Here is a 19776-nt window from a genome sequence, read left to right on the forward strand (position 1 = left end):
TAGTGAAAACAATGAAAAGTTACAATTGTCATAATCGTTATTTTTAAAGTCTTTTGAATTTTTTTGACGAAAATATGTTAAAATAAGTATTAATAACATGTGTAAATATAAATTTAGTGAAGATGTACCAATGAAAAGTGACATTTGTCATAATCGTTATTTTGAATTTTTTTGAAGAAAATATTTTAAAATAAGTATTAAAAACATGTTTAAATAAAAATTTAGTGAAGATGTACCATAGAAAAGTGACAATTGTCATAATCGTTATTTTATAAGTTTTTTGAATTTTTTTGACGACAAAATAAATATTAATAACATGTGTAAATAAAAATTTAGTGAAGATGTACCATAGAAAAGTGACAATTGTTATAATCGTTATTTTATAAGTTTTTTGAATTTTTTTGAAGAAAATATATTAAAATAAGTATTGATAACATGTTTATTTAGTGAAGATGTACCATAGAAAATTGACATTGTCATAATGATTATTTTTATAGTTTTTTGAATTTTTTTGACGAAAATATGTTAAAATAAGTATTAATAACATGTGTAAATATAAATTTAGTGAAGATGTACCAATGAAAAGTGACATTTGTCATAATCGTTATTTTTAAAGTTTTTGAATTTTTTTGAAGAAAATATGTTAAAATAAGTATTAAAAACATGTTTAAATAAAAATTTAGTGAAGATGTACCATAGAAAAGTGACAATTGTCATAATCGTTATTTTATAATTTTTTTGACGACAAAATAAATATATTTAACATGTGTAAATAAAAATTTAGTGAAGATGTACCATAGAAAAGTGACAATTGTTATAATCGTTATTTTATAAGTTTTTTGAATTTTTTTGAAGAAAATATGTTAAAATAAGTATTGATAACATGTTTATTTAGTGAAGATGTACCATAGAAAATTGACATTGTCATAATGATTATTTTTATAGTTTTTTGAATTTTTTTGACGAAAATATGTTAAAATAAGTATTAATAACATGTGTAAATATAAATTTAGTGAAGATGTACCATAGAAAATTGACAATTTTCATATCGTTATTTTATAAGTTTTTTGAATTTTTTTGAAGAAAATATGTTAAAATAAGTATTAATAAGATGTTTAAATAAAAATTTAGTGAAGATGTACCATAGAAAAGTGACAATTGTCATAATCGTTATTTTATAAGTTTTTTGAAGAAAATATGTTAAAATAAGTATTAAAAACATGTTTAAATAAAAATTTAGTGAAGATATACCATTGAAAAGTGACAATTGTCATAATCGTTTTTTTATAAGTTTTTTGAATTTTTTTGAAGAAAATATGTTAAAATAAGTATTGATAACATGTTTAAATAAAATTTAGTGAAGATGTACCATAGAAAATTGACATTGTCATAATGGTTATTTTTATAGTATTTTGAATTTTTTTGACGAAAATATATAAAATAAGTATTAATAACATGTGTAAATGTAAATTTAGTGAATACAATGAAAAGTGACAATTTTCATAATCGTTATTTTTAAAGTTTTTTGAATTTTTTTGACGAAAATATGTTAAAATAATTAATAACATGTATAAATATATATTTAGTGAAGATGTACTAATGAAAAGTGACAATTGTCATAATCGTTATTCTTAAAATTTTTTGAATTTTTTTGACGAAAATATTTTAAAATTTTTATTTATAACATGTTTAAATAAAAATTTAGTGAAGATGTACTCTAGATAAGCGACAATTGTCATAATCATTATTTTTAAAGTTTTTTGATTTTCGTTGACGAAAATATGTTAAAATGAGTTATAATAACATGTTTAAATAAAAATATAGTGAAGATGTACCATATAAAAGTGACAATTGTCATAATCGTTATTTTTAAAATTTCTTTGATGTAAATGGGTAAAAATATAGATTCTAAAATTAAAATTGCCTGAGTATATGCCATAGAAAAAACATATGGTAATAATAGATTCTTCCCCAAAAACAAAAGCAAATTGGCATTTTATTACATCCGTTCATAGGGTCAGAAATTAATATACAAAATTTATATCATAATATCTAATCCTTAGTTAGAAATTATTATTTTTTTGCCAATTTTCACCAGACAATCTTGTTTAAAATTTGGGTAAACTTTTTTTTCTATTATAAAATCAATATCGATGCAAGTTAACTATTTTCGTTAAAAAACTTTAAAAATAACGATTATGATAATTTACGCTTATCTAGAGTACATCTTCACTAAATTTTTATTTAAACATGTTATCAATACTTATTTTAAAATATCTTTGTCAATAAAATTCAAAAAACTTTAAAAATAACGATTATGACAATTGTCACTTTTCTACGGTACATCTTCACTAAATTTATATTTACACATGTTATTAATACTTATTTTAACATATTTTCGTCAAAAAACTTTAAAAATAACGATTATGACAATTGTCACTTTTCTATGGTACATCTTCACTAAATTTTTATTTAAACATGTTTTTAATATTTATTTTAACATATTTTCTTCAAAAAAATTCAAAAAACTTTAAAAATAACGATTATGACAAATGTCACTTTTCATCGGTACATCTTCACTAAATTTATATTTACACATGTTATTAATACTTATTTTAACATATTTTCGTCAAAAAAATTCAAAAAACTTTAAAAATAACGATTTTGACAATTGTCACTTTTCATTGGTAAATCTTCATTAAATTTATATTTACACATGTTATTAATACTTATTCTAACATATTTTCGTCAAAAAAATTCAAAAAACTTTAAAATTAACGATTATGACATGTTACTTTTCATTGGTACATCTTCACTAAATTTATATTTACACATGTTATTAATAGTTATTTTAACATACTTTCTTCAAAAAAATTTAAAAAACTTATAAAAGAACGATTATGACAATTGTCACATTAAAATATTATTCATAAAAAGATCATATAAAATAACATCAAAAAAGTTTCATAAAATCCACCTCATTTAATAATAAATAGATAATTTTAAAAAAATGATAAAAGATTTTACCTAAAAAATTGTTTATTTATCTAATAAAATAATATAATTCCTCAATAAAAGATGTATTTACAAAGAAGATTGTGAAAATCACTAATAAATTATATTAAAAAGAATATTACATTTTTACAATATAGCAGCATATTATTTTTTTTATTAAAAAAACATCAAATAAACAAATTTATTTTCATTTCAAAATATAATAATATAAATAAAAAATATTAAATCATATCATGTTTATTTGTTGATAATAATAAAATATTTACATTAAATATAATAAAATAAATAAGTAATAATTAATGCTGAACATCGATGCAGAATTTTGACTAATTTATTTTAGCCAATTTTTAGGCTTAGCCCATTTTTAGGCTTAGCCGATTTTTAGGCTTAGCCTAATTAGGTTTAGCCTGTTTTTAGGCTTAGCCTAATTAGGTTTAGCCGATTTTTAGGCTTTACCTAATTAGGCTTAGCCGATTTTTAGGCTTTACCTAATTAGGCTTAGCCGATTTTTCCACCTAAAATCTCGGCTAAGCCGTTTTGTAGTCGTCTAAAATTAGCCGATTACGCAACACTAATTATAACAATTTAAAGAATTATTTATAAAATACAATACCCTCCTATTCCTCTAGTGCTTTTGTTGAATGTATGTTTCATATTGCGTAATAGGTTTTAGGCGAGAGGGGTAGCTGCCTGTCAGATTCAAATTTAGAATTTGCTACTTTTAAAAGCAAAAGATTAAAAAAATTTTTGCTGCATAATTAATTTTTTTTGATATGAATATATATAGATAAAACAATGTTGTTTTATATACTTTATAATTTGAATATAAAATCAAAGAAGCGGTGCTCTTTTTTTTAAAGTTGGAGCGGGAACACACTTCTTTTATAAACTCTGGATCGGGAGCTAGCTCCTTTTTAAATGGTAGGAGCGCTAGCTGACCTCCTTTTTTAAAAAAAGATGTTAACAACTCTGAAGTGAGGATATTTTACACTAAAAAATGTATTCGTTATTTTGTTTCTTTCAAAAATTATTAATATTTTCCAAAAAATTTTAAATTTTACGTACCGAGGAAATTAAATAAATATATGGCTTAAGGGGCAAAGTAGGAGAGAAAGAGTGACTAAAAAAACTCTTATAATTTTCATCTTTTATACAATTCTATTCTCAATTGGCATTAAGAATTGAATTCAGAATTTCCCTTAATTAGCTTATCATTTAAAGTTACCAATTTAATAGAGAGCTAATTACCTCATTCTTTGTTTTGTTAGGTTTATGAGAAACTCTTGTTTAAGAATAGACTTGGGTATCTCATAAGCTCTTTGTTCTAGTTTTGAAAGGCCTAAAACGAATTATTTGTTATTCGAAATATTCCGAATCGAATAATTGTGCTATTCATATTATTCGAAATATTTATTTATAAATATTCTTAATTTTTCGTAAATATTTTATTGTAAGTATAATTAAAATGAAGTAATTAAATTTTCTTTGGATATCATTTCGTTTTATTTTATTTTATTTCTTACCAAATCATACATAATTTATATTTTCTGATAAAGTTATAAAAAGGGAAACGTCCCAACAAAGTAAACTAAAATTTAATTATTTTATTTTATATGGTTTCTTTTTAATAATTTTTGGTGTTATGAACAAGTCGTCAATGGCCCCTACACTTTTAGGGATGGAAGCAGAATACCCCCTTGGAAAGTCCCCCTCCCCCCATCTCGAAAAAATGGCCAATTATTTTTTGACACCCATAAATTTTAACAATAATTTTTATTGCATCTTTAATATATAATATAAATAAAATGTAAAAAAAAATTATATTTAAATTAATAATTTAGGTAAATTGGGGGAAGAGAAAGCGAAAGAATTTATAATTATATCAATATTTATTGCAGAGACCTTCATGGGCCTTAATTTTTTGACACCTTACCCAGGCCCTCAGTAAAAAAATTTTTTTAGGCCCAAGCCCGGTCCGGCCTTTATCTAATGTTAAAAAAAACTCCGAGCCCAGCCCAAGCCCATGATAAGTTTCAAAAAAATTTCCCAAACCCGGCCAAACCCATATCCAAAAGTTTAATTTTTTTTTATTTAATGAAAATAAACAATATTTAAATATATAGGCAATCATTTTATTTACAATACTGAAATATATTATTATTAGAAGAAAAAAAGGCAATATTTCTTTAAATTAGCAACTGTTTTAAATAATCTAAATTTAATAATTTTAGGCTCAAACCAAGCCCAAGCCCGTTAAGAAAAATTTTTTAAAATCCAGGCCCGCTAGAAAATATAATATTAGACCTAAACATGAAGTTGTTTAACTAATTTTTTTTCAATGATAAAATTAGATTTCTCTCCTTCATAAAATACTGTGCTTTAAAAAAACATCCAAAAATTCAGTGTTATTATCTATTAGGATTAAAAAATAATTAAAGACAATAATTAAAATTATACTTCTCAAATTAATCAGGCAATCTCTTGTCAATTGAATTTGATTTATTGCAAACCTTATATCCTTCGAAATGGTTTGAAATTTTGTACAAGCCAAACTTGTTATCAACAATATTTTATCCAAAACACAAAGTGATAAAATAAAATAAAATTTTATTTTAGAGACTATAGCACTAGCCATAGTGGAAGTGGCAGTATCTTCAGAATTTTTTAAATTTGTTAAAGCTGCCTTCAAGGCATCATAAAGTAGAAAAAATTTACAATAGCTTTATAAGACTATAGCCAGCTTCTATCTAAACAAATAAGATAATATTACCGAGTGGTATTCTTGATGCGTAGAAATCGTTACTATTTTGTCAGTGCATTACTCTAACATGCTTTGAGCACCTCATATCTTTTAACACCATTAAAATATATATAATCTCGTCTAATATTCAAAAACATTTCGCAATTCATTTATTGATTGACATAATTTAACAATGATTTAATTTAATCGATGACAATAGGACCAAATAAAAGCTGCCTTTGGCGCCTCCGCTCTAATCAAAGCCTGCACTTCATTGATTCTTCCACTCATGTTTGAGACGGAATTCAAGAGGTAAATTCATGAAGCCAAGTTTGGATATTATATTCTTTTTAATATCGAGACCAGTTGTATTTCCCATACAATATATGTCTATCAGTCCTTCAATGGGCTTAGGAGTCTCACTAATTTTAACATATCTTACTATCAAAGCTATTGCTTCTGATTTCGAAATATCAAATGTGCCATCAACTATGATTGAAAAGCACCTGTTAATTTCAATCTCATTTTAAATTTTTTTTATAACCATATTCATGGTTTCAATGAGAATATTTATGTTATTATATAATAATAGATTTGAATATAATTTCGTTTTTAATCCCTTATTTTGTTTTCTCTCAGTACAGGTTCAGAATCTGCAATGAGTTTAATAAGGCTCATCATATTGCCTTATTGTTGCCTGTTTCCCCAGAAGGCTTGGTTACGAGATAATAAATAACCTAGACATCTTATAAATATTCTTATGATAGAACGGTTATTATTCACACATTTTTTCTGGGGTATTATAAATTGTAATATGGAATTTTTGTTGTGTGAAAGCCTTCCATAATCGGCCATCATATGTGCCTGTGAAGATTCATGCACAATAATATTACTATTAAATTTAGTGATCATTAAAAGAGTTAGATATTATATTTTCTTCTAACACATTTTATTTTTTTGGTTAATATTTTTGGATAACAACCTAATTTACTAAACATCAATCTAAAATTTCCGTCAATACATATTAAATTAAATAATAAGGGGGGGGGGATCTTATTATTACATACATAAACCAGAAATCAATTGGTTATGGATGGATGTTTAAAAAAAAATATTAAAATAAAAAATTTAAAAAAAAATTTTTTTTTGTACCCCCTCTCAAATTTTTTGAAGCAGTTGCTTCGGACCCACTCCCCCACCCCTCGTTGTAGGGTCCACTGCAAGTCGTTAATCGAACAGCCAAATTCATTTGATCTCGTGCGATTGAGAAAATAGAAAATTATTATAACTTAACAAATATTCATACTATAATATCAACAATATTAAATTCTAAACTAAAAATGGAATTTTTGGAACAACTACCAACATCATATAACATAGATACAACAACTCTATTAGAAAAATTTAAGGATGTATATAATGAAGACTAAGTGAAGTATAATATCAATACAACATCAGTTAGCGCAATAGTACAGTAGAACATGGATAAAATTTTCAAACAAAATAACATCTCATCAATATGTGAGGTGGAAACATATCTTAATGAATTAAGAATCAGTTCTAATAAAAGTCCGCTAGAATGGTGGAGATTGCATGGGGATCGTTTTCCTGTGTTATCGAAAATGGCAACTGATATATTGTCAATTCAGGGATCTTCGGCTTCTTGTGAGCCGTTGTTCTCAGATAATGAAAAATAGAATGTCTTTGAAGGAGGAAACTATTAGAAAGATTTTATGGTTAAAAAACTGGTTATCAAATTCGGATCTAGCATAATTATATTTTTTGTGTATTATATTTTGATGTTTATAAAATGAGATTATTGTACATTTTTAGAAAATTTAATAAATTGATTAGATTGAAGAAATAATTTAAATATTTTTTATAAGCAATTCTAATTCTAAAAATCGTATATGAAATCATTGGGTTTTATATCGTTTATTTTCTGTAAATTTTTATATGCTAATGACAATTAGTTTAGAGAATCCTAAAAAGTGTCATCTTAAAACATTACATCTGTTTATAATTTTTTTTGCTAAAAATTATACATTTTTTATAAGCTTTAGAAAAATTTTCGAATCGAATCGAATAATGATTTTATTGTATGAATACGATTAATAAATTATTCGATTCAGTGTCATCTTAAAACATTACATCTGTTTATAATTTTTTTTGCTAAAAATTATATATTTTTTATAAGCTTTAGAAAAATTTTCGAATCGAATCGAATAATGATTTTATTGTATGAATACGATTAATAAATTATTCGATTCGTACGAATACGAATAGCTTCGAATCGAATACGAATAATATTATTATTCGATTCTATTCGTTTTTTTGTAAGTCTAGTTTTGATAAATTGGTTTAGATTTAGGTTCTCAAAAAGGTTCAGTTTGAAGCCCTGATATTGGGAATAAGATTTTTTAAAAATTATGTTTTTAAATCAAAATATTTACTTATATATATTTTCTTTATTTTAAATTTATGATACTTTAGTTAACTATATAACATGAAATCTCTTCTTGGGTTCAATTTTTTTTAAACACATATTAATTTTGTAGTTAGTTTCAACAATGATTTTAAAAGTGCAAGAGTTTTGTACCAACATTTTATAATTTTATGCAATAATTTACAAAACTGTTTTCATCCATAATACCAGAAACTTCCCTTCTTCGACTGATCAGGACTATCATAGATTTGGCATCGAATCTCAATATCACTGAAAGCTCTCTAGTCACTCCTGAATCAGATGAAACACTACTTAGCCCTTGCCCTGATGTGGGCATGATCGATCTTCCATCCAGCAATTTAAACCGGGTAAACGATATGGATCATGTATTTAATAAATTGAACATCGCGAATAATCCGGGATCAAAAAATTCCGAGAATGACGAAAACCCAGCTACATCATACAATATGAATCATTCTAAATCATATAATCATGGCCCCTCTGAAAAAGTCAAGATAATACCCATTTTACAAAATTGGACCCATCATGCCAAGATTAGAAAATATGGGGCTCTAGCCAAGGAATCTAGTAAAAAGCACAAGAAAATTAAAAGCCAGCGCCACACAACTTGCGAGCCCATCAAAACGAACCTTCAGAGATCAAGTTCCAATAAGCACTATGCAGATTACAATGATCCAGGCAGGTACGTCAAAGGTGGTTATTATCTATACGATCCTAGCTCTAGCAGTCAAAATATTCAGGCAGGTTATGACCATAATGGCGATGTACACTATGATGGTATAAGAGGTCATTTTTCGTCTAATGCCTATTACGGGATCCAGAACAATATGAGAAATATCTGCATGATGAATCAACCTTTTATAATAAATAATATTAACAACTACCACCCATCTGTTAACAACTCAAGCAATACCAATAATTATAGAGTAAATCAATATTCCGGAAATTATAATGGCTTCACTGCAAATATGACGGAAATAAATCCTAAGTCCATTCAATCTTGGCAAAAAGTATTTTTTTATATGTCTGAAAAAAGGTATGATATTTTTAAGTTGTTTGAATATATCGTATTTCTTTTCAAAAACAAAGCTCATAAGAAGTATAAATAATTACCAACTAAGGTAAACCAATCTAAGTCACCAAACTAATATATTGGGAAGATGTTGATACCCAAAAAGATGCAATTTTATAATAAAATTTGGTAATGGAATTGCTCTAATAAAGGAAAAAATATATGACCCAGTGATTAGTTAAGGTCCGAACTGTGGATGGTCTAAACTGAAACACAAAGACTATATTGGTTCCTTGGGAAAAACATCTCCCCATAGCATGGCCCTTAATAAAGAGACTGGTTATTATTAGTCCTATTTTTTAAATGTATTTAAAAAAGGGATATGTTTGCATTCTATGTCTTCCAAGTTAGAATCCCACCTACTCTAAACTAAAATGTTTTTTATTTTCATATAAGTTTCTTATCGTGATATAACCTTTGAGGATAAACTATAGAGATACACAGAATTTTTTAGCCGATACAGGCACTACCATTGATAATAAGAAACAGATCGATTATTTTGACTCGAACCTTCCCGCATTTTTTAGAACGAGACCTGGCCTGTGTCACATTGAATTTTTATGTAATCATATATGGGAAAAATCTCAAACTCAAAATATTTTATTCTCTACTTTAATGTTATATAATATTTAGTTTAAATATTCATGTATATGAAATATTTTCTTCTGATTTTTTAAACATTTTTTACAAAAAACAAGGAATATAAAGGAAATATAACATTAATATTTTTTCGGATCATGGGCTTGGCCTATATTTTATTGACGGTGTTACTACTATAAAAAGTTGAACCATTGGATTAAATAAAATTAAGAAACGGAAATAGAACTAATTAAAAACCAAATTATAATGCCCATTGAAAACCATTTTAAAAAGAATTCATTGTCCTTATTTATATACTACGATACATAATTATAAAAATTTAACAAACACGTATTAAAATTATTAAAACTAAATTTAAAGTCATAAATAAAAAAGTTAAAGTTTTAATCGCAAAATTCTAGTGCCATTGAGAGTAAGGGGTGGGGATGAGGGCAGGCATCAGATTTAGCGCGCAGGCTAGCTCAGGGTTCATATTATGGGGAGTAGCTTTAACCATGATGGACGGGGGTGGTTGAGGACCTAAAATAAAATGGCACACAGAATTTGATACAAGTCAGATTATATATAGCTTTTATTATTTTATGAGCAATCCACTATATAGGGTCAAGTCAATTTTTATTATTAACATAATTAGTTTAAAAAATAAATATTATCCAAAATAAAACAAAGACTTCGTCAAAATGGGTAAGAAAATAAAATCCTGTCCTATTATAGGTTTTTTATCGATTGTATATACTCGTATTTTTAAGCCAATCATAATATTTAAAACCTGGCGGGAGTGTTATATGTATATGTTTTTTTCAAATAACCAATCCGGCGTCTTTTATTCATCATTTTAATGTGGTAATTGTTAAAAAGTTATCGATATAAGAAAGTTATATTTTATTGAACAAAATTGTTGTCTTTTTTATAATCGTTGATCTATATTATATATGTCTAAAAACAATCTAGATTAATACAAAGTGATACTTTAGGCATTTAAAATAACAAAATCACGATTTATTTTATTTTTTCTCTTAAGCTTTCACCTTTTCTGGTGGTAAGCTCCTTCAACATCTCTCTCCACTTTATGTTATTCATACAATCTCTTTTATCTAATTTATACTTCTTTATATTGGCTCTAACTTTATGGCCCCATTGAAGTTTTGGCCTTCCTCTTTTACGTTTGCCCATCACTTCCAAACTCACAGCCTTATTTCCTATGTAGTTCATAGGCATTCTCATTGTGTGCCCATACCACCTAAGTCTGTTTACCGTTTAGTCTTAATGGGCACTACCTTTAAATTACTTAGTATTCTTGTACTGTGCACTTTATCCTTTCTTGTTACCCCAGCAATCATCCTCAGCATTCTCATCTTCATACTTTGTAGACTTCTCTCGTCTGATTCTTTGGTTGGCCATGTTTCCGAACTATATAGAATAGTTGGTTGTACTATGGAACTGTAAATTTTTCCCTTTGATTTGTGTGGGATTCTTTTGTCAAATAGCACTCCAGATAAAGATCTCCACTTTAACTACCCTTGATTAATTTTACTCTTTGTCTCTTTTTCTATTGTGCTGTTTGTTTGTATAGTGGAGCCCATTGCAGCTTTCAATTGCCGATATCTGCCATTCATTTATATCAATACTCTCTGTTTCATCTCCTCCTATCACCATATTCTCCATCTTTTCTCTATTTACTTTTAGTCCGTGCTTTTCTAGGATATTTATCCAACTCAGTAATCTGAAGATAAGTGGGCTGAGAACCGACCCTTGATGATGACCATTGTTTTATGGCCCATATATATATCCTGTATTATTCTTATATATTTTTCGGGAACCTTTTTGTGGCGTAGCGCCCACCAGATAAGTTTTCTTGGGATTCTATCGAAGGCCTTTTCTAGATCGAGAAAGACCATATGTAGCTTTTTGTTCTTTTCCCTGTATTTTTCACTCATTTGCCTAATTGCGTGGATAGCATCAGTTGTTGATCTTCCAGGCATAAAGCCAAACTGAGTCTCTCCTATTTCGATTTCTATTATTTTTTCGTATAGTTTTAGACAGTGTGACATTAGTTTTATGCCCCTGTAATTTTGACAATCTTTTTTTTGAAGATAGGAACTAGATAGCTCTGCCTCCATTTTTGGGGAACCACTTCATTTCCAAGTATTTTATATAGATTTGTGAGATGTATTCCATCATCTCTTAGTGTTTTAAGGCTTTCTATTGGAATATCGTCTGGACCCTTAGTTTTGTTGTTTTTCATATGCTTGAAGCATGTGATTATTTCTTGTTCTGTTATTGGTTGTACAAGGTTTTGACATTCCACCACCATAGTTCTTTGTATGATTTGTTACCTCCCCTTGTCAAGCCTTTTTCACTGACTTATGAGGAATCTATTGTTTCAATGTTTGCATTGATCGCAAAGGCATCTGTCATTGTTTTTAATTTGCCCCATTTGATGCATGGTTCCAGTTTTATCTTGTTTTGAGTGGATTTATTTGAGATGTATTATGACTAGTAGCTTGTGTTGCGCGGCTATATCTTCTTCTGGAATGACTTTGCAGTCTATTACATCTTTTAATCTTCTGCGAGAGATTAGCATGTAATCTATCTGTGTTTTCCTTGTACCACTTTCATATGTTATTAGATTGACTGTCTTTTTTCCTATAGTAGATGTTGGTTAAGGTAAGGTCGAAGGCTTGCGCAAATTTCAGTACATGCTCTCCTTGATCATTTTTTTCTCCATATCCAAAATCACCATGATTCCTTTTGTAGCTATCTCTTGCTTTCCCCACATGCGCATTTAAGTCACCACCAATTATGTACAGCTTCATCAAGGATAGCTGTAAAGTCATCTTTCTCTTCTTCCTTGCAACTCTTTTGAGGAGCATATACTGAAAGGATGTGTAGTATAATGCAGAGTTTTATCTTCATTAGTCTATCAGAGATCCTGTTGACTTTTACTACTGAGGAGGTTAGATCTTGACTGAGGATGATGCCGACACCGTTCCTATTGCTAACAATTCCATTATAGTACAATTTATACCCATCTCCAATCATCAAAGGCTTCTGTCCCTTCCATTTCGTCTCTTGTATGCACGCTATATCAACTTCTCTCTTGTTCAACATTGATGCCAATTCTCTCGTCTTACCTTTAAGCGTCCCAATATTCAAACTTGCTAATCTTGTCTTCTTTGCTTTGACCTTTACTTTACTTTTCACAGGATGGAGGTCTACACCCTGCGCGTCGCTTGGAGGGAACACCCTAGCTTTCATATTCATATTTTCATTTGTTTCCTTCATTTTGTTTATTGGACAGGTATCCTTAGCACCCGGCTGTCCAGGTCTGTCGGTGACCGGGGTGTCATCTCTAAGCTCCGAAATTCATCTTACCATATGGCTTTACACATCAGTCATTGAATAAAAACTTGAAAGTTTTTATGCTCCTTACCAGAATTGAACCTGCGTCCTTCTGTTTCTAAGCATACATCTAACCCATTAGCCCCCCCCCCCCGGCGATAACAAAATCACAAATTATACAAATTTATAATTAAACGTATTGTAACAATAACCAATGAAATAAATAATAATTTTATCCACCAGGTTTACTAAGTATTTAAGAGATTACGATGAAATTAATAATAATGGCTTACTAATTATCAGAGTTGTTGATCGTTAATTTTAAAAGTAGCGCTACCGCTATCGCTATTTGTCAAATAAATTAGCGCGCTACCTCTATCGCTATTTGTCAAAAAAAGTAGCTCGCTATTAGCTACTATTTTTAAAAAGTAGCTTTGGCTACTTTTTATAAAAAAAATTTAGAAACAATTTTTTTTTTTATTTTGCATATAATGTTAATGTATAGTAAATTTAAATAATATAAAATCAACATTTATAAATATTCAAATATAGTTAATTTTGATTATAAAAAAATTTATGTAATAAATTTTAAATATTTATGGTAATTTGTTGAATTTTAATAATAAAATCATTTCAATATTATCATCCCCAAGTCTAGAGCGACGATCAGAAAGTATCAGTTTTGCCTTACTAAATAATCTCTCGACACTAGAACTTGAGGGCAAGAGATTATTTAATCTTATATACATTGTTGTGTCCAACTATCAGCCGTGGTACATATATGAGATATCTCTGATAATTCTACTATTAAAGCATCTTTCATCACTTTAAACTTATTTGCTATTTTATTCACAAGTGTCTGGCGACATAAAATAGTTGTACCAGGTGATAAAGTTTTAATCATCATAACAAATGATGGATTATCAACCATGGACATTGGCTGAACTGTATCAATTATAAAATCCACAATAACTTTATCAGTTAATTTCTGAGAAATATTGGCATTTGTATTATTAATTAATTTTGTCTGAATGGAATTAATCTTTTTGGATGTAGATTCACCTATGCCAAAGTTATTTAAATGTTGTTCAATTTCCTTAAAACTATTAGCATGAACAGTCTTTTAAAATAAATATTATTATTTTATATAAAAAGGATAATTTACCTTTAGGTGTTTCTTGAGGTTATAGCTACTGGATTGATTTGAGGAAATATTTTTTTTACATTTTAAACATAAATTTGAAGCCAGTTTTTGTTTTAATATTTATCTTGAAAAATTTTTGAAATCTGGGGAATGGGAAAGTATTGCTATGAATCTTTTTTTCCCTGGTATCTTCCATTTTATTAATATCATTGTCTAACTCTGAATCACTTTCAACGATTTGGATATCCATATGCTATGCCATTTTAAATTATTAACAGGTGATTTAGGTTTATAATACAAATTGGAAATATATTTCAATTTCAAAATTAAATAATAAATCATAAAAATTATAATTAATTATGATATTTTTAAATTTTCGTGCTTATACTTACATTCATTATATTTTTTAAAAGTAGCAGTAGCGCGCTAAAAAATTAAATAATTTCAAAAAAAGTAGCCGCTATTAGCTATAGCTACCAAAAAAGATAGTGCGCTACTTTAACAACTCTGCTAATTATTTACGATAAATAAGGCATGTTAACGTATTACATACAGTTGAAACGAGTGTTAAAAATAAACTTACAATAAAAGGGGGTAAACATAATAAGATTTTATTTTAATTTAATACATATTGAAATTAAATATGGACAAGCAATTAATCAACAAGATTAATCGTTGAAAAGAAATATGTTAGAAATTTAATTTAAAATAAAAATGTGTTTTAGTAAAATATTTAATAATTTTTCTTACATTAATATTTAAAAAAATGTTTAATATAGAATCTTTATTATCCAATAGTAATACAAATTTTTCCAATTTAAATGAAAACTCCCAATTTTCGACGAGAATTCAAAGACCAAAAAGAATACACAAATATTGGAATTAAGAAAAAAATAGATATAGTTACTAAATTGTTATCAATGCTTGAAAAAGAACAAATGAAAATTAAAGACATCGCAAAATACGTCAAAATGTCTACTACATCGGCCCATTAATTTACACGGGACACATTACCAGATATAAATGGAGATCCTTTGAAAGAATATAATCAAAAAAGTGGAAGTAAGAAAAAAGATTCTTCCATAATTGAAAGATACATCATGAGCTTATTAATGGAAAATAACACTCTTACTAACTAGGAGATAATAGATAATTTACCCCCTGGTAGTCCAAAAACGAAAACAACAAATAGTAAATATATCAAAAATATAGGTTTGTCGAAAAAAAGACCTGACAAGTTGCCTGATAGAAGAAATTCTCCCGGGAAAATTAATATTCGTCAAATCTATTGTGTAAAGATCTTAAATATCCAAAGAAAAAAATTATATTTCTTAGATAAAACTGGAATAAACTTGCATGCTGTACCAATCTACGCATGGGCGCCATACAATGTTCGTCTAATAATAAAAATCCCATCCTCTAAGGGTAAAAATGTAAGCATTCTTTGTACAATTGGAATTGGAGAAGTAATCCATTATAAAATAATCGAAAGAGCTTATAATGGGTTATTATTCCGTGATTTTATGACAGAGCTTATCTGTGTATTACCACCAGATGCAATTATTGTAATAACTAATGCATCTATCCATAGAAGCCATCTTATCGATGCTTATAAAGATAGGATGGAATACCACCATATTAACCTCAGCTAAATCCCATTGAAAATTTTTTTGGAGTCTTGAAAAATAAATATTGAGCAATCAATCTGCGCCCTAATTCAAGAGATGAAATTGTTGGAATATTATTCAGCTCTTACACGGATTTATTCCTTATGATTTTACTAACTTTTACAATCACATGCAAAGTTATTTGGAGTGGAGTTGGGTTATCGCGGGTAATTAGGTAATCCTTATAATTGATTTATATTAATAATTATAATAGCTCTTAATTTTTAAAAAGGTACCACATCAAATTCATGGAACAATGGAATATTTTGATAAATTATAATATTAATTATTTATTTTATCGAAGTTATTATAAAAATTATAGTATTATCATATTTTTATCGAAATAAATGAATACAAAATTACAAAATAGATTATATTTAAGAAATTCTATCTAAAATATTTTCAAATATTTAAAAGACTTTTTATTAGAATTTTTAGATGAAATTTAATCAAAAATCTTATTTGAGCATTCTCAAAGAAGATCAAAAAAAATTTCATTTTTTATCACAAATTTTATATTTACAATATAATTTTTAATTATTTGCTTGTCCATATTTAATTTCAATATGTATTAAATTAAAATAAAATCTTATTATGTTTACTAGAGGTCTGCATTGAGCGGGATTTCGGCCCGCCCGCCCATATAAGTGGGGGGCAAAAATTTTTTCGAAAGCAGGCGGGCGGGTTAAGAAATTAAACAATGGGTTGGTGGGTTAAAGATATTTAAAATTTTTGTTTAAAAACAAACCAAAATAATCATAATTATTTAAATGATCAATGACAATATTTCTTTTTTTATTATACCAATCGTTTTTTTTAAAGTGAAGAACACTTACCTAACTATATTATGTAATAAACACAACTTTTTTCTTAAAATAAATAAACTTTTTTGTGTATTAAAATTTCCTTGGAATATAATAAAATTTTTCTCTTAAAATAAATAATCATTTTTGGATATTGAAAATTATAATTTCCTTTTTTGGGTCTGCAATCTGCATTGTATTATTTTATTTTACTAATAATTGTTTATCTTTATATTTGCCCTTTTCATAATTTTTTTTATTATAACATAATTTTTAATAAAAAAATATTTTTTATTTTTAAATTATATTATGAATAAAGAATATTTATCTAAAAAAATAATAAATAATTTTAACAAGTTAAAAGATACTGAATTAGACAATAAACTCAAATCTTCAATGTGGAAACAATTTAAAATCATTTTCGATGAAAATGACAAAAAGCTAGATTGGATTCGCTGCAATGATTGCGAATCTATCTATAAATATAATAACAAAAGTGGTACACCCTTCTTCCTTCGGCATCAATGTTCACCTGTAAATTATGAAGATTTGATAGATAATAAAAGAATAACTGGATATTTTCAAAAAAACAATTCTCAATTAAACAAAACGATAAAATCGGGTCTAATTGCCAATTTGTAGAGGTGTAATGCTGAAATTTTTTTTATTAGATGCTTAAAAAATTGAAATAATGACCTAATTAAATTTTATAAGCGAGCTTGGGTTAAAATTTTTATATAAAGAATTGGCGGACGGGTAAAATTTTTTAGACTAATGGTCGGGCAGGTAAGGAATTTTAGACCAATGGGCAGGGCGAGCGGGTATATATTTTCTGAAAACTAAGGGCAGGCTATGCGGGCGGGTTAAATATTTTTAAAACATTGGGTTGGCGGGCTTTTAGTCCAAAAATCCGCCCAATGCATACCTCTGAATGTTTAACCTCTTTTATTGTAAGTTTATCAATAACACTCGTTTCAATGTATATGTGTTATATACAATAATAGCCTTTGCTTTTACAAAAAGTAAAAGTGAATACTTGTTTATCACTTTCAAATTTTTGTAAGGCTATAATAACAAAAATGAGGGCAATTAAAATTTATAAGATACTTTTGATAACAAAAAAGAGGTAATTTATTCATAAAGAAATGTTAAAAAAAACTTTCTTTAAAAATTAATAATTTCTTGTTTATATTATATAAATACTTGTCTGTGCATAATTAACAATTTCAAATACTATAATAAATCTCAGATGAACTACAATTAATAACATGAAAGAAAAAAACTTTATAATATTAATATAAATACTACACATCCTGTATCTAGATATAAAAATGTGGTATCTGTATCTAGATAGATTTTTGATTAAATAATCTGTATCTAGATATTATTTTAGACGTTGTATCTGTATCTAGATCCATTTAAAAAGTATCTTTTAACAACTCTGTTTTTCATATGAATACTGAAAGATTTTTTTAAAATTTTTTCTGCTGCTCAATATTTTATAAATATTTTTTTTTCCTGGTCATAGGTTATTTTATTTGAATAATGATATTGCCCAAATTATTTATTAAATGCTACCTAAAATTTGCTGGCAATTTACTACCTATTTTGATTAATTTATTTTTTAAAAAATCAGCTAATTATTAGTTTGACTAGCCTACAAATGCTTAGGTAAAATTTTTTGATATATTCTCTATTAATTGGAGTGAGATTCATTTTCTTATGATATAAATAACTTATATAAATTAAATTATTAGATATATCTATTATAATAATCCTCAAAAAACGTCGATCAAATTTAATCAATAGTGTTCTTTTAAAAAATATTTGTCCAATGATAATTATCATAGCAATTACACAATATCCATACCAAATTTGCCACTGCAGGTAAAATATTTTTTTTTTTTACAAATTTTATTTAGATAATGTTTTTAAAATATTTATTGCTGAACACCAAAGTAAACACTATTTATTTCAGTATATCCTATTTTATTTTTGATGTGTAAACTTTCATATGCCCTATTTAAATCATTTGCAAAAAAATTTCTGATAATTGCTGGATTCAAGAAATTGTTGGACACAAGGAAATAAAGAAGGCCACTGTGAAGTGTATATATGGAGGAAATTAATTCATTTTTTTAGCATAAATAATATTACTAATGTGCTTGGGACTGGGTTTTAATAAATTTCAGTACTGCTGACCTGGGCTGGGGCTGATGAATAAATCAAGGCCCATGAAGGTCTCTAATTTTAATAATTGAATTATTTCATTTCCCATCTAACTTTATTTGAACTTAAATGGGCAAACCATAGTTATTTAAATCATTGCAAAAAAATTTCTGATAATTGCTGGATTCAAGTAATTGTTGGACACAAGGAAATAAAGAAAGCCATTGTGAAGTGTATATATGGAGGAAATATTAATCCATTTTTTTTAGCATAAATAACAAAAAAAAATAATGCCTGTTGTGACCTTGTCTTAAATTTACATATATTTTAAGGATTTTTTAAAAATCCGTTATCAAAAATATAAGTTACTAACTGATATCCCGTCAAGAATGAAATGGAATCAGAATCTTCTTCTTTATTCACTGATGAATGAATAATTAATTTTACCTTTATTTGATGATGAATGAATCAGAAATTTTCCCATATTATGAGATGTGATTCAGAAATTTATATTTATTTAGATGAGGGGTTATTCTAAAATTTTCCACTATTTTTTATAAAATATGTTTATGAAGTATATCGTTAGTAATTTTAATTTATGTGCACAATAAAAAATCTTTTAAACTAAATTTTTATTCATTTGTATTTTTATTTGTAATTTATAATATAAAAAATATATTACTGCTAGAATCTCATATGATAGAAAAATTTTTGATTCATTCATCATCAAATAAAGGTAGAATTTATAATTTATTCA

At 26.8% G+C, this 19776-nt stretch overlaps 1 protein-coding gene across 1 annotated transcript in view; it reads left to right on the top strand.

The window, feature by feature from the left end:
* The window catches only part of LOC135925497 (uncharacterized), a 60053-nt gene that overhangs the window by 22381 nt on the left and 17896 nt on the right, over window positions 1–19776 (top strand). The window contains exon 6 of the mRNA XM_065460859.1: window positions 8412–9232. Coding sequence (XP_065316931.1) covers window positions 8412–9232 — 821 coding nt within the window. The remainder of the gene's footprint in view (window positions 1–8411; window positions 9233–19776) is intronic.

Source organism: Gordionus sp. m RMFG-2023, chromosome 1, assembly GCF_954871325.1.
Source record: "Gordionus sp. m RMFG-2023 chromosome 1, tfGorSpeb1-WG-v2, whole genome shotgun sequence".
In the NCBI taxonomy this organism is placed as follows: Eukaryota; Metazoa; Nematomorpha; class Gordioida; order Chordodea; family Parachordodidae; genus Gordionus; species Gordionus sp. m RMFG-2023.